General features: G+C 43.7%; 1 protein-coding gene and 1 pseudogene across 3 annotated transcripts; one reads left to right on the plus strand and one right to left on the minus strand.

The window, feature by feature from the left end:
• Positions 1 to 1,498: 1,498 nt before the first annotated feature.
• LOC311131866 (protein FAM221A-like) lies at positions 1,499 to 5,281 on the minus strand (annotated as a pseudogene). The gene is made up of 6 exons: positions 5,277 to 5,281; positions 3,070 to 3,245; positions 2,656 to 2,848; positions 2,276 to 2,473; positions 2,035 to 2,118; positions 1,499 to 1,611 (listed from the first exon to the last, which is right to left on the minus strand). The product of its transcript is annotated as a protein FAM221A-like (transcript).
• On the plus strand, positions 4,874 to 16,689 carry LOC311132366 (coiled-coil domain-containing protein 126-like). 2 transcript variants are annotated; one of them, XM_084165621.1, is made up of 4 exons: positions 4,874 to 5,120; positions 13,467 to 14,301; positions 14,513 to 14,790; positions 14,877 to 16,689. In XM_084165621.1, exons 2-3 carry the CDS (start codon positions 14,076 to 14,078, stop codon positions 14,746 to 14,748), a joined length of 462 nt encoding a protein of 153 aa, XP_084021747.1. In that variant the 5' UTR covers positions 4,874 to 5,120; positions 13,467 to 14,075; the 3' UTR covers positions 14,749 to 14,790; positions 14,877 to 16,689. The 2 variants fall into 2 exon arrangements, with proteins under 2 accessions (XP_084021747.1, XP_084021746.1); XM_084165620.1 differs by having other exon boundaries at positions 14,513 to 16,689.
• Positions 16,690 to 16,900: the final 211 nt, after the last annotated feature.

Genomic DNA, 16,900 nt, shown 5'->3' on the forward strand with positions numbered 1-16,900 from the left:
AGGTCCTGGAGTGGCCTAGCCAGTCTCCAGATCTCAACCCCATAGAAAATCTTTGGAGGGAGTTGAAAGTCCGTGTTGCCCAGCGACAGCCCCAAAACATCATTGCTCTAGAGGAGATCTGCATGGAGGAATGGGCCAAAATACCAGCAACAGTGTGTGAAAACCTTGTGAAGACTTACAGAAAACGTTTGACCTGTGTCATTGCCAACAAAGGGTATATAACAAAGTATTGAGAAACTTTTGTTATTGACCAAATACTTATTTTCCACCATAATTTGCAAATAAATTCATTAAAAATCCTACAATGTGATTTTCTGGATTTTCTTTTCTCATTTTGTCTGTCATAGTTGACGTGTACCTATGATGAAAATTACAGGCCTCTCTCAACTTTTTAAGTGGGAGAACATGCACAATTGGTGGCTGACTAAATACTTTTTCCCCCCACTGTAGATACTTTTGTACCTGTTTCCTCCAGCATCTTCATAAGGTCCTTTGCTGTTGTTCTGGGATTGATTTGCACTTTTCGCACCAAAGTACGTTCATCTTTAGGAGACAGAACGCGTCTCCTTCCTGAGCGGTATGACGGCTGCGTGGTCCCATGGTGTTTATACTTGCGTACTATTGTTTGTACAGATGAACGTGGTACTTTCAGGCGTTTGGAAATTGCTCCCAAGGATGAACCAGACTTGTGGAGGTCTACAAATCTTTTTCTGAGGTCTTGGCTGATTTCTTTTGATTTTCCCATGATGTCCAGCAAAAAGGCTATGAGTTTGAAGGTAGGCCTTGAAATACATCCACAGGTACACCTCCAATTGACTCAAATGATGTCAATTAGCCTATCAGAAGCTTCTAAAGCCATGACATCATTTTCTATAATTTTCCAAGCTGTTTAAAGGCACAGTCAACTTAGTGTATGTAAACGTCTGACCCACTGGAATTGTGATACAGTAAATTATAAGTGAAATAATCTGTCTGTAAACAATTGTTGGAAAAATTACTTGTGTCATGCACAAAGTAGATGTCCTAACCGACTTGCCAAAACTATAGTTTGTTAACAATTAATTTATGGAGTGGTTGAAAAATGAGTTTCAATGACTCCAACCTAAGTGTATGTAAACTTCCGACTTCAACTGTACATGCTAAAATCGCCACTGGATACAGAAACTATATGAATATGACATTCACATTTTCAGTCATTCATTTACATGTCATGTGCTTATTTGAGTGCCACATTCACAAAGAAGTATTCAATACTATTTGTCTGGGTAACAAGACCTGAGTAATTCAGCATCACAAGATATCTGTTGTTCAACAAAAAGTGGCATCTGTAGTTAATAGACTGTCAATGAATTGTTCCATTATTTGCTGTTTTGCACTGCTCTCTCTAAATTCAACTACATGTGTCGCTCTGCTTCCTTGATCTCTACTCTATTCTACACTTCACTTCTTTTCCATCTTTACAGCGGTGTTCTACTGTTCTCTGCTGCTCTCCAGTGTTTCATTTGAGAATTGTACTCCTCTCCCCCTCCTGGTAGCGTCTCTCGAAGTACGCCATGTGTCCCTCCTCTCTGGTCCTCATGTCAGACAGAGCCCTGATCACATAGCTCTCCTCTACACATCAGAGGGAAACATGCACCATTAAATGAACGGAATACATCTATTATGAGACTCATTTAATCTCTGTTTAGGATCTCTATAGGAAATATATTACCTATAGCAGGGTTTCCCAACCCTCTTCTCTGGCCCCCTCAGACATAAAAAAAAGCCTTTGACTAATTGAATCAGGTGTGCCAGTTTAGGGTTAAAACAAAAACGTGAAACGTCTGGGGGGGCCCGAGGAGAGGGTTGGGAAACCCTGATCTATAGCATAAATTGCATCCTCCGTTACACTCAGATTATACATTTCATAGTCTCGACTGGCCATCCTTCCAAATCTCGTACGTGAGAAGCCTGTGCTTCTGAGGCTAGACATTTCAAAGGAAACAGTCGCAATGATGTCCCCCAAAGTCTCCTATATCTAGGTTGGGTTCTGACCTGTAGGTCCATAGGCTTTCTCAAACACATGCTCCTGGAACGCTCAGGGATGTTGAGACAAGAGGACAGAAAGAAGAGGGACACACACACACACGTAGTTAGTCAAGGGTAACAATTAGATATCTCATATACTGTATCTAAGGCTGAGATTAAACTCCTAGATAGACTAAATGTCTATGTTCTAATTCATTTTGTGGCTGTCTCTTGTCAGTGAGTCTGTGATGCTGCCTGGAGGTCTCACCTGCCCCGCTGTCATCCAGTGTCAGGTACCCGTCAGTCAGGGAGCTGAACCCCGTTAAAGCCCCATGGATGTGTACGCAACGTCACTGCCAACCCCGGGCCTCCCGCTCTGCCCTAGTCTTCACTAGCGTCTGGTGGGCGGGGCTAGGATGGCCACACCCACATGTGTAAGGGCTCCGGAACCCAGAGCAGAAAGTGCCTGAGGACAGGAGAGGTCAGAGTGGAAAGGACAAAGAGATGAGGTAGGGCAATGTAGCCTCACCCTTGCCCTATACAACACTCAGCAACTACTTTTAACACAACAAATTGGAAGGCTGGGTGAATAGAAGGAGTATTATAACAATGACTCAGTGCTTCAGCGAGGGGACATCAGAGACTCACATTTCCCACACAGGTGTTCTGTGGTCTCACTGTGGTCGTGGGCTGAGTGTTTGCAGCTGCAGCGTACAGGCTGCGACCCATTCAGGTTACCGTACTGGTAGGCGGAACACAGACACCCTCGAAAACCGGCATGGTAGCACTATCGGTCGCTCCAAAAGGAACCTCCTCAAAGTCTGTCTGATGCGGTTTGTACCTGGAGGGGTTCAACCCAAGTGCAGCGATTAAGAGGGATAGCTGGAATGATGCTTGAACCACTGACCAAGCAATTCCTGAGCAACCATACTTCCTCCTCAGCCATAAAGAATCAGACCTCTTTGTAGAGACCATAGCGCTATTACATTTTGGAGGCTACACAATTCTTAATGAACTAATCACAGTGTTGTATTAGAGATGGATGATGTTGCTAAAGTGTACCTGTGTGTGCAGAAGCAAGGTGTCTCTAGGCCGATTAGTTTACAGTCTATTCCCCCTGGCCTTCCAAAGCTCACACACAGCCTGTTCTGTAGTCTCTTGAGCAACACTGTTCTCTTATACTCTTCATATTCCTCTGGGGAGAATATAGTCTGCCGCCATCGTCTTCTCCCACGATCCTAAAACACAACAACAGGTGCCACAGCATTAGTAGTTCTATCACAGAGTACCCAGATTCTGCAAAGTGTGCCTTTCCTCCTCAAATAGAATACTGATACAAAAGTAGCATCCAATATGGTGGACTATTATATATTCACACCACAGTAGACTGCTGAGGGGAGAACGGCTCATAATAATGGCTGGAACGTAGAGAATGGAATGGCCATTTATGAGCTGCTCCAGCCATGGACCACTCTGTAGCTCAGCTGGTAGAGCACGGCGCTTGTAACGCCAGGGTAGTGGGTTTGATCCCCGGGACCACCCATACACAAAAATGTATGCACACATGACTGTAAGTCGCTTTGGATAAAAGCGTCTGCTAAATGGCATATTATTATTATTATTATTATTATTACCACGAGCCAGTTCTCCCCAATTAAGGTGCAACCAACCTCCTGTGATTCACACTCCAAAGCTTATGATCTCAACTTCATCATTATTCACCTATGTGCAATTAGATTGATCTGCTGAGAAAGGGAAGGAAAGAAGGAATGGAGGAAAGAAGGAAGGAAGGAAGGAAGGAAGGAAGGAAGGAAGGAAGGAAGGAAGGAAGGAAGGAAGGAAGGAAGGAAGGAAGGAAGGAAGGAAGGAAGGAAGGAAGGAAGGAAGGAAGGAAGGAAGGAAGGAAGGAAGGAAGGAAGGAAGGAAAATACACTGACTCCAAACAAATGGCCTTGGTGAAATTTTACATACAAGGGATGTGTGCACTTTCTAAGTTGTCTGAACTGAAGGCAAACATAACAAAGCAAATAGGCCTACAAAGTTAGTCAGGTGACACAGAGGAAAATTCCAGCAGTGATCCAGGATGAATATATTCCTGGAAGAAATGTGGTCTCTGCACCTTTCCTTTCCCCTTCCCTTGATTTGGGATGGTGGGCCCAGGTACCTTGGCTTAACTATACCTCATCTACCAGTCGGTCGAATAAGCCATCTAATCATTCCTTACCAAAACACTTACACTGATTTGAATTTGAACTTATCTTATGTTCTTTTTTTTTATTTAGCGCCGTGATGACTGATGGTAAGGATGAATGGACCACACGCTTGCATGCATGTTTATGAGCAATACATTTCCCACAAATCCCTATAGGTAGGATTTACTCCTGAGTGGCGCAGTGGTCTAAGGCACTGCATCGCAGTGCTAACTGTGCCACTAGAGATCCTGGTTCAAATCCAGGCTCTGTCGCAGCCGGCCGCGACCGGGAGACTCATGTGGCGGCGCACAATTGGCCCAGCGTCGTCCAGGGTAGGGGAGGGAATGGCCGGCAGGGATGTAGCTCAGTTGATAGAGCATGGCGTTTGCAACGCCAGGGTTGTGGGTTCGATTCCCACGGGGGGCCAGTATTAAAAAAAATATGTATTCACTAACTGTAAGTCGCTCTGGATAAGAGCGTCTGCTAAATGACTAAAATGTAAATGTAAATTTAGTTTCTCCCTGTCGCTGGCCCATACTCCAGTACAGTAGGTGGCGGTAATGCACCATAACGTTGGATGCCAACCGCCAATAAACCGCACTGAAGAAGAAGAAGACCAATCCCTAAAACGTGAATCGTGATGACACAGTACACACACGACCACTAGACTGATCGGTAGTTGTCACGTGAAATGGGGTGAACTCGCGAACACATTTTTGCCTAGACATGCAAACAGTTATACAATGTAATTTTAACTTCAGAACTGGCTATTTGTTTAAGTTACATTGCTTATGAAGTAACATAATCTTGACAGTGGCATTTCAGTCTCTGCCCTGTGCACTCATCTGTTGTCCGTTTTGGATGAACGGGATTGCAGACTGACGTTCCAAACAGCACAGGGATTCAAACGAACAAATCCTGGTAATATAACGTTTGTTTTTATAAGGGTTTGATAAAAGTCATTGAAATAATGTTTGAGGTGTGAGACAACTTTGTGGATGTCTGATTTGACACTGGGGCAGTTATCCCGTTCGATTAACTATAATGTCAAGACTAGCTAGCGCGAGCCATATTTACGTCATGCACGCGATCAACAAGGTAGGCTAGCAGATAGCTAACTAACTCAGTCTGAGCACTGCAAGCTAGCTATCTATAGTCAGCTAGGTTTCCAGAAATCTATCTACCGGTTAAGCTAACTATGTAGCTATTTCTACTACTATCAAGCTGAAATGTATGTCTTTGTCAAACGGTTCTAAAGTATGAGTTGTTAGCTAACATGCTAGTTAGGTAGCTATGTCTATTGGCCAACTTTCTCTTACTTTGTTTTTCCACCAACTGTCCTGTCATACACTGACGTTAGTTAGCTAACTTTTCCTTCCACAAACCTGAGCCAAGCCTTGCTGCGTTGCCTAGTAGTTGATTGAGGTGATAACTACCCCATATGGCAGTTGTGTAGGTCAATGTTTAACTAATGGATTTGTTGCCTCAACTTGTGCTGTGCATAACACAGGGCTGGTATATTTTGAAATAAGCTTGGAGCGTGATTTTGCCTAGACGGGGGTCTGGGGAGGAAAATGTTACTGTTTTAAAGTCCATTTCCTGCAATTTTACGTATTTTGACATGGTTTAGGACTATGACCCAAAAAAAACAGGTCAGGTGTATTTGGTGTATTCAGAATGCTTTGAACACAATATTTTGTAAAAAAAAATTTAAATATGGTTTGACACTTTATTCAGATAGTAATGAAATTAGATTGGGGACGAGAGAAACAGTGGGAAGGTCAGAAGGGATTGATCCCTATTCTCAGGTGGAGAGTTGTATGCGACAAGTGCCTGGCAGTGTCACCACGTGTCAAACTCATTTCACTGAGGGCCGAATGTCTGCAGGTTTTCGCTCCTCCCTTGTACTTGATTGATTGAATTAAGGGGTGTTTCTCAATATGCATACTACCATGCTCCACACTCTCATGCTCCAAGTGCATTCTCAGAGGACGTAGAGGACGTTCTGTTGAGTATGTTGTTGTGAGTACATAAAACAGCACTACCATGCTGCTCTTTTTACAGTTTTATAAACTCAGTGGGGAATGTTCTCTCTCCATTCAGCTCCACTCTGATCCTGAGGGGCGTTTCTTTAAAACACTCATCCAATCCCCTTGATCCCTTACATAACTAGGCCAATCATATGCTTCATGTGCCATGGTTCACAGTGCTGTGGCAAGACAGAACAATGATAAGAGGTTCCTCGTGAGGTTAAATTGCAGTCGCAGATGCTCCGATTTCAAAAATGATTTGGAGAACGGTTTAAATGTTATTGCACTATACAATGGACACATTACATTTTAGTCATTTAGCAGATGCTCTTATCCAGAGCGACTTACAGTTAGTGAGTGCATACATTTTTCATACTGGGCCCCCGTGGGAATCGAACCCACAACCCTGGCGTTGCAAGTGCCATGCTCTACCAACTGAGCTACAGGAGGGCTAGAAAATAAAAGCAGTACTTTTCAATGCGTGAGAGATGAGGTGTGGCGTGTGAGCGTGGGAAGAGGATCAAATGCGTGTCTCACGGCCAACGAGTGAGAGTTGGCAGCTCTGATAACAATGCTTGACAGACAGATGAAATTGTATTTGTCACATGCTTTGTAGACTAACAGTGAAATGCTTACTTACTGGTCCTTTTACAGCAATGCAGGGTTAAAGACCACGGTAAATTTGTTTTCAGTTTGGATATTGGTTTGATATCTACAGTTTGCTCATCAATACCTCTTCGACGGAAGGTCCTAGGATGATTAGGGTGATGAATCTAGAATTAGATGACGATAGAGAGCAAGGTACGGCCTTTTATTTTTATCCGTTCTGTTTTCAAAAAGAGACTATATGCTGGTTTCAATGGTTGAATATTACGCACTGGTGGCTAAGGGACCATCTTAAAAGTGCCATCAGGGCCTCCCGAGTGGCGCAGCGATCTAAGGCGTCGCTACAGACCCGGGTTCGATCCCAGGCTGTGTCACAGCCGGCCGTGACCGGGAGACCCATGAGGCGGCGCACATTTGGCCCAGCATCGTCCGGGTTAGGGGAGGGTTTGGCCGGCCGGGATTTCCTTGTCCCATCGCGCTCTAGTGACTCCTTGTGGCGGGCCGGGCACCTGCAAGCTGACTTCGGTCGCCAGCTGGACGGTGTTTCCTCTGACACATTGGTGCGGCTGGGTTCCGGGTTAAGCAAGCAGTGTGTCAAGAAGCAGTGCGGCTTGCCAGGGTCGTGTTTCGGAGGACGCATGGCTCTCGACCCTCCCCTCTCCGTAGGGGAATTTAAGCTATGGGACAGGACTGTAACTACCAATTGGATATCACAAAATTGGAGAGAAAATGGGGTAAAAGTACTTAAACTAAAAAGTGCAATAGCCAAACCTGGTGTTTACAGAAACTAAATGTTTATCTCAATTAAATGATCTAGAGATCTTAAACAAACTGTTTTTACCTTTTTTAAGAGAGGTCAAGGAACCCACCGCACTTGTCTGTAGCTCAGTGAACTATTGAAAATTAGACCTATTACAGGAAGATTCCTGTAAATTCAGTGAAATGAAAAATTATAATTATAATGGGTGTACTATGGAGGAGGGACGTCAGTGACCAACAAAGTTATTTTAGATGTATGTCATTTGGATTGGAAGCTATTGAAAATTAGATCTCTACGTGAATTAATAACCACAGCTATATTCGGTGAAATATTTTTTCCAAAAATCGAAGGTGAAGAATTCTAAAAAAATTTATAAAATGGGTCTCCCGGTCATGGCCGGCTGTGACACAGCCTGGGATCGAACCCGGGTCTGTAGCGACGCCTTAGGCCACTCGGGAGGCCCTGATGGCACTTAAGACCTTTGATAAAAGGTCAAGAAACCCAACGCACTTGTTTGTACATCTGTAACTCATATGGACAGTGAGCTGTTGAAAATATCAGGAAATATTCATGTAAAATCAGGGAAGTGGTGAACTGGAATTTTAATGAATGTAGTAACATGGATGAGGGGGGTCAGAGACTAAACATGATGTGGTTTTACATCTCCATTTCACCTGGATAGGAAGATTATTGAAAAGTATCCTTGTAAATGGGTCAAATATAGCACCCTTAGTAGTTAGAGGTAACTATTCAAAATGTTGGACCCTTTGGCGACTGGAGGCCCTATGCAGTATGTAATCTTCATAAAGGGCTAACCCTCCTGAAATAGGAATGCAAAAATATATTTCCGTGCTTACATGCAATCACCGATATTGCACTTTTACAAGGGTTCCTAAACCCCCTGAGCGCCAGCATATCTCCTTTTCGGCTCTGTTAGGGGAAGAGTTCGACCATCTGTAAAAACAAAGGATGTACCTTGCTCTCTACCATCATCTGATTCTAGATAAATCACGATCATCATTGTTACGTTCTCCCCTCGGGTGTAGTTCGTCTGAGGAGGAGACGTAAATGCCCATGCCTGCGCACACAAGATAAACTAGATGGATGGGGAAGAAATGTGGGGTGTAATGAACTAAAATAACCAGACAACAACCAGAACTCAATGTTAGCCCTCGGGGACGTTTAGTAACGTAATTAAACAGAATTATACAACACCCATAAAGAAACAGTAAATAAAACAAAAACCAATCAAACAAACCAAGGAAGGAAGGTAAGAGAAGGGAAGGTTTGGGAACAGGGTCCAAGTAATGAAAATAAACAAAAGGTCCCTTCTCTTCTACACACCTAATCCTTCCTATCACACTCTAATCCTTAACCAGCTTTACTACCTGTTACCACATACAGGGGTGACACCAGCCCAGCTAACCTAGTGTGTAAAACAGTGGGTTATCTACGTGTGAATGTACACCCATGGGCAGAACTACCTTTCCCTTCTCCAGGACCCAGGTAGGGTGGAATACAGCAGGAGGACTGGCTGGAACACAAACAAAGATAAATTAAAATAACCAAAACCTCAGCCAAACAAAAAGTACCCCCTCTTCCTCTCGAGCTCACACGGCAAACAGTTTATACTCTAGTCAATCAGCCACAGCTGCCAGGACTCCGGACCGAAGCCACGCCCACCATCGTCAGCCGCAACTCAGCACACCTGTAATGACCAGAACCCACAAACAGAACAACCACTCTGAACCACACACACCACAAAGGAAGATTGGGAGAAATAAAAACATGTCACATGTAACAATCATCCTAGGACCTTCCGTTGGAGAGCTATTGACGAGCGAACTCCGAATATCGAAAGTAAAAACAAATGTACTGCGGTGAGTTAAAGATTAGATTTGTAAAAAATAAATAGAAATAGTGACACTGTAAATAACGAATAAAAATAACATGGTTGTATATAGGGAGTAGAAAATAACATGGCTGTATATAGGGAGTAGAAAATAACATGGCTGTATACAGGGAGTAGAAAATAACATTTACATTACATTTACGTCATTTAGCAGACGCTCTTATCCAGAGCGACTTACAAATTGGTGCATTCACCTTATAGCCAGTGGGATAACCACTTTACTATTATTATTATTATAAAATTTTTTGGGTGGGGTAAGGGGGGGGGGTAGAAGGATTACTTTATCCTATCCCAGGTGTTCCTTAAAGAGGTGGGGTTTCAAATAACATGGCTATATATAGGGAGTAGAAAATAACATGGCTATATATAGGGAGTAGAAAATAACATGGCTATATATAGGGAGTAGAGAATAACTTGGCTATATATAGGGAGTAGAAAATAACATGGCTATATACAGGGAGTAGAGAATAACTTGGCTATATATAGGGAGTAGAAAATAACATGGCTATATACAGGGAGTAGAAAATAACATGGCTATATACAGGGAGTAGAAAATAACATGGCTATATACAGGGAGTAGAAAATAACATGGCTCTATACAGGGAGTAGAAAATAACATGGCTCTATACAGGGAGTAGAAAATAACATGGCTATATATAGGGAGTAGAAAATAACATGGCTATATATAGGGAGTAGAAAATAATATGGCTATATACAGGGAGTAGAAAATAACATGGCTATATATAGGGAGTACAGAGTCAATGTGCAGGGGTACGAACAAGATAATTGTGACTAGCAGCAGCATATGTGGTTAGGTGAAGTGGACAGCATATCTTATCGCATCCTTCCCCTGCACATAATAATAATAATATGCCATTTAGCAGACGCTTTTATCCAAAGCGACTTACAGTCATGCATGCATACATTTATTTTTATTTTTTTGTGTATGGGTGGTCCCGGGGATCGAACCCACTACCTTGGCGTTACAAGCGCCGTGCTCTACCAGCTGAGCTACAGAGGACCATGCCCTCTTTTTGTATGAACACTAACATAAGTGGAACAGACAGTAACTATCTGAAGTTGATAGTGTGCTTTTGTAAAGAACAATGATGTCTATAGTCATCTCAGACCTGTGAATGTAGGATACCCTAGGGGTTTGTTTCTGAATTAATTACAATTATTATGCCTAGATATCAACATGAAGTTCCCCTCTTTATCCAGGAAACCACATATTCCCATGAAAGCATTAAGAGATGGATAAGGACCTTTGCACTTATCTATTGTCGTCAGTAACGTCATGCAATAAAATATCAATGTCACAAAATGCTAGTTAGTCTCCTAGCATTTTGTGTCTCTAGAGCTAGGCCTATGACATGGCTATTCCAATGCATGTGTGTGTGTGCAACAGCACACTGAACCTGGGCTTCTCTTGTTGTTATTTTCATAATGTATTCCCCTCCGTTCAGTGTCTCTCCTCCCTTATCTACGCCCTCAATAGGATGTGCCACTCCCACACTCATGAGACTGCAGATAAATAATTAAAGCAGTGACAGAACTGTTGAGAAAAGCAAGATGTGATTATTTTATTTCAGTTTTTACCTGCATGTATTACACAGTCTTGATTGGAAAATGAAAGTAACCTATATATCACTGTCTGTATTAGAATCCAAGGCTGTGTCATTACTGGCCGTGACCAGGAGTCCCATAGGGCGGTGCACAATTGGCCCAGCGTCGTCCGGGTTAGGGGATGGTTTGGCCGGGGGGATTTACTTGGCTCATCGCGCTCTAGCGACTCGTTGTGGCGGGCCGGGCGCCTGCAGGCTGACTTCGATCGTCAGTTGAACGGTGTTTCCTCCGACACATTGGGGAGTTGCAGTGATGAGACAAGATCGTAATCACGAATTTGGGGAGAAAAAGGGGGTAAAAATTACAACAACAAAAAATAAAACAAATAGGCCTACTACTTGGAGAGGTGATTTTGCCCAGTTCATAATCCATAGGCCAAATCTAGGCCAGGGGTTTATGCAATGGGGAGAAACATTTAGAATGTAGGCTAAATATACATATAGAGCGGCTGTCATGAATTCCAAGTCCGCACAACAGAGCATCATTTTAAGTTCTACAGTTGTGGTCAAAAGTTTTGAGAATGACACAAATATTAATTTTCAAAGTCTGCTGCCTCAGTTTTTATGATGGCAATTTGCATATACTCCAGAATGTTATGAAGAGTGATCAGATGAATTGCAATTAATTGCAAAGTCCCTCTTTGCCATGAAAATGAACTTAATCCCCCAAAAACATTTCCACTGCATTTCAGCCCTGCCGCAAAAGGACCAACTGACATCATGTTAGTGATTGTCTCGTTAACACAGGTGAGTGTTGACGAGGTCAAGGCTGGAGATCACTCTGTCATGCTGACTGAGTTAGAATAACAGACTGGAAGCTTTAAAAGGAGGGTGGTGCTTGAAGTCATTGTTCTTCCTCTGTTAACCATGGTTACCTGCAAGGAAACTTGTGCCGTCATCATTGCTTTGCACAAAAAGGGCTTCACAGGCAAGGATATTGCTGCTAGTAAGATTGCACCTAAATCAACCATTTATCGGATCATCAAGAACTTCAAGGAGAGAGGTTCAATTGTTGTGAAGAAGGCGTCAGGGCGCCCAAGAAAGTCCAGCAAGCGCCAGGACCGTCTCCTAAAGTTGATTCAGCTGCAGGATCGGGGAACCACCAGTGCAGAGCTTGCTCAGGAATGGCAGTTGTGAGTGCATCTGCACGCACAGTGAGGCAAAGACTTTTGGAGGATGGTCTGGTGTCAAGAAGGGCAGTGAGGAAGCCACTTCTCTCCAGGAAAAACATCAGGGACAGACTGATATTCTGCAAAAGGTACAGGGATTGGACTGCTGAGGACTGGGGTAAAGTCATTTTCTCTGATGAATCCCCTTTCCGATTGTTTGGGGCATCCGGAAAAAAGCTTGTCCAGAGAAGACAAGGTGAGCGCTACCATCAGTCCTGTGTCATGCCAACAGTGAAGCATCCTGAGACCATTCATGTGTGGGGTTGCTTCTCAGCCAAGGGAGTGGGCTCACTCACAATTTTGCCTAAGAACACAGCCATGAATAAAGAATGGTACCAACACATCCTCAGAGAGAAACTTCTCCCAACCATCCAAGAACAGTTTGGTGACGACCAATGCCTTTTCCAGCATGATGGAGCACCTTGCCATAAGGCAAAAGTGATAACTAAGTGGCTCGGGGAACAAAACATCGACATTTTGGGTCGATGGCCAGGAAACTCCCCAGACCTTAATCCCATTGAGAACTTGTGGTCGATCCTCAAGAAGCGGGTGGACAAACAGAAACCCACACATTCTGACAAACTCCAAGCATTGATTATGCAAGAATGGGCTGCCATCAGTCAGGATGTGGCCCAGAAGTTAATTGACAGCATGCCAGGGTGGATTGCAGAGGTCTTGAAAAAGAAGGGTCAACACTGCAAATATTGACTCTTTGCATAAACTTAATGTAATTGTCAATAAAAGCCTTTGACACTTTAGTATACTGAAGGATAATTACAAGCATTCCATTAGTAACATCTGACAAAAATATCTAAAAACACTGAAACAGCAAACTTTGTGAAGACCAATACTTGTCATTCTCAAAACTTTTGACCACGACTGTACTACATTCATTTATTTCTAAACAGCTTCCTGAATGGTGCAATACAGATAAAAAATGCCTTTCGGTTACTGGCCCAACGCTCTTAACCGCTAGGCTACCTGCCTGTCAAAGACGTCTGTTCTACACAATGCTTTTTTTATCTGAAGTACGTTCCACAACATTGATGTGCCCTTCTGAACCCAGCCCAGGTTTCTGATTGATTGTGTCTTGGTGTCATAGATTCCCCACAGTGAATCATGACATGGATGACTCACCTGTTTCTGTCTTGTGTCTCTCTTTCAGATCCTCCCTCTGAGTGACTCAAGCAGCTATGTATGTGTTTGGGCCCCATGGTTGACTGCCAGGTTTGTGTAGTGTTCTACTCCTCCAAACCCTCCCCCAGCCCATTATCCCCCAGCCCATTATCCCCCAGTCCTAACCCCAGTCCATTATCCCCTAGCCCTATATCCCCTAGTCCTAACCCCAGCCCATTATCCCCTAGCCCATTATCCCCTAGCCCATTATCCCCCAGCCCATTATCCCCCAGTCCTAACCCCAGTCCATTATCCCCTAGCCCTATATCCCCTAGTCCTAACCCCAGCCCATTATCCCCTAGCCCATTATCCCCTAGCCCTATATCCCCTAGTCCTAACCACAGCCCTATATCCCCCAGTCCTAACTCCTTAGCCTATGTCATTATTTTGCCTGACTAGCCCCAAACCTTTATCCTCCAGATCCCTCTCCTTTCTTTCGTAACACCAGCCTCCTTACCCATTCAAACCACCCACTTCCATCCCCAGACCCAGTACCAGCCCCAAGCCCCTCTCCCAACCCTGTTCTTCCAGTCCCACCCTCTATCCCCCAGCCCCCTACCCCTCTCCCCTGGCACCACCCAGCTCCAGCCCCAGTACCATGCTGGGGAGGAACATGTCCCAGAAGCTGAGCGTGCTGCTGATCATCTTGGGGCTGGCATGGGGGCTCATGTTGCTACGCTACACCATGCAGCAGCCGCACCACCAGAGCAGTGGCGAGCTGCATCAACAGATCCTGGAGCTGAGCCGGCGCTATGTCAAGGTACTCACCGAGGAGAACCAGAACGCACCGGGAGGACCGCAGGGCACCTCCATGGCTGGTTACGGTAAGGGTTGCTTTAGCGCTAGAGAAAAGTCCTGAAGCCACCATTTTGTCTTTTGTTGTGGCGCTGGAAATGAGGAAACACTCCTCTACTACTTAAACAAAACTACTTACCACATTCTACTTGAACCAAACTAATTGTTTTAGATTTTTATTCTCTCCCTTTCTCTCTCACACACACACACACACACACACACACACACACACACACACAGCTGATCTGAAGAGGACTATAGCGGTGTTGCTGGACGACATCCTGACACGCCTGGTCAAGCTGGAGGGGAAGATGGAGCTGGTGGCCAACATTTCAGTCACTAACTCCTCCCATCCTGCAGTGGGCACCCTGGCCTCCGCTCCAGTTGCCTTACACAAAGCCACGCCAGGCAACCACCGCCTGGAAACACCACGCATCCCTCCACACACACCCAACAGACCTCGCCCAGGGGTATAGTAGTGTGGGTAGCGATTAAGGCCCTGTTCAAGTACTTTACAGGTGCATTCTTTCTTCCTAAGAAGGTCACTGATCTAATAAGGTTGGTAGGGTGGTATCTCTCATTTAACTTATCTATTCATTTACAGATCAGTGATTATCTCAAGGGAGCAAGGAAAGATGTATTCCAGATAACTGAAACCTTACCCTGAGAAAAGACTGACTGTCTGTTGGTTTCCAATAACTACATGGCTGATTTCTATTTTTTTACGAAAACATTTTTAGCACCTTTTTTTTTTTTATACTTTCAGTCAAGGACTCTCTTAGGCTTGAATTTTAGCTTCACTTTTTAATGGTTTCGTCATTGATGGGTCTTTAAACTGCAGATCTCTTTGAGGATGTCTGTGGGCAACAACATAGCATCATCAACAGTAGAGGAAATATACAAACGTCTGTAGTGTCTTCAAGGAAGCTGATGATGAATGTGAAAGGCACTCCCACCTGGATATGACTTACCTCGGACATACCGCCTACGGATTTGCAATACTGCTTCTTCTAATCCCATCCATATCAGAATGCTGAATAAACAATGCTCTCATGGTAGTTTGGGAAATGTTGTTTTGGAGTTTGCAGCAGCTCCTGGTGCATAATATGTAGAGTCCCTTTTTAGTGTACATATATACTGTGTATGTGTATATATAGCGCTATATATATATATATAATGATTGAAATAATAATATGTTAGCTGTTGTACAGTAGACTTTAAAATGATATAAGTGATGATCCAAATAATTTTATTTGCACTCTCTTTGAAGGCTTGAGAAATGTACTTTTACTTTGACCGAGTGATGATTTTAGAGTATGTTTATAACAAGTCGAATGTAACTGTCAATAAGCAGATAATGATCAAGTGATTGTTATTGCTCAATTCCAACTCCATCTTCTTTCCTCTTTGTCACTACCCAGACTGTTAGTCCTTGTCGATTCCCCTTTGCAGATCCGAATGGGTAGGGCCAGGGGATTTTCTGACCTGACCAGTAAAAACTCCTATCCCAATCAATGTACAACCTGTTTTTGTCTCAATTTAGCACTCTGAGGAAGTTGCTTGCCTATTGCTTACACATATCAGTTCCTTTAGTCTGATTACACAGTGACTGTTGGGGGAAGCTTAACAAATAGTGGGCTAGCCCAATCTTTGTATTTTTTACTTATGGGAGTGCCTCTCTATGGCACACCCTTACCCCCTTGACTACAAACCATGGGCTGCATCTCGATTTTCCACTGTTTCAGAAGCGTGCACTTGAACACTCCCTGTCATGGCTTTAAAACCACTGGGGGGTGGAAAACAGACGCAAGATCAGCATTCAGGGGCGACTTCACACAGCACCCTGATTTGACAAGACAATGGCAAGTTGACCAAAGCAGAAACTGACTGGAACCCAGGAGGATACATGATAACATTGAGATCTGAAATTATATTTTTAATAGGTGGGTTGGTTGTTTAGTAAGAAAACTGACGTGTGCGCAATAGTTTACAATGTTTATTGAATGCATAAACAAAGTGGCACAATGAGCACTTGTTGTGATCAAATACAGTGGTGAGAACAAGTATTTGATACCCTGCTGATTTTGCAGGTTTTCCTACTTACAAAGCATGTAGAGGTCTGTAATTTTTATCATAGGTGCACTTCAACTGTGAGAGACGGAATCTAAAACAAAAATCCAGAAAATCACATTATGATTTTTAAGTAATTAATTTGCATTTTATTGCATGACATAAGTATTTGATCACCTACCAACCAGTAAGAATTCCGGCTCTCACAGACCTGTCAGTTTTTCTTTAAGAAGCCCTCCTGTTCTCCACTCATTACATGTATTAACTGCACCTGTTTGAACTCGTTACCTGTATAAAAGACACCTGTCCACACACTCAATCAAACAGACTCCAACCTCTCCACAATGGCCAAGACCAGAGAGCTGTGTAAGGACATCAGGGATAAAATTGTAGACCTGCACAAGGCTGGGATGGGCTACAGGACAATAGGCAAGCAGCTTGGTGAGAAGGACAACTGTTGGCGCAATTATTAGAAAATGGAAGAAGTTCAAGATGATGGTCAATCACCCTCGGTCTGGGGCTCCATGCAAGATCTCACCTCGTGGGGCATCAATGATC

This window comes from Coregonus lavaretus, assembly GCF_964263955.1.
Source record: "Coregonus lavaretus genome assembly, chromosome: 7".
Taxonomy (NCBI): Eukaryota; Metazoa; Chordata; class Actinopteri; order Salmoniformes; family Salmonidae; genus Coregonus; species Coregonus lavaretus.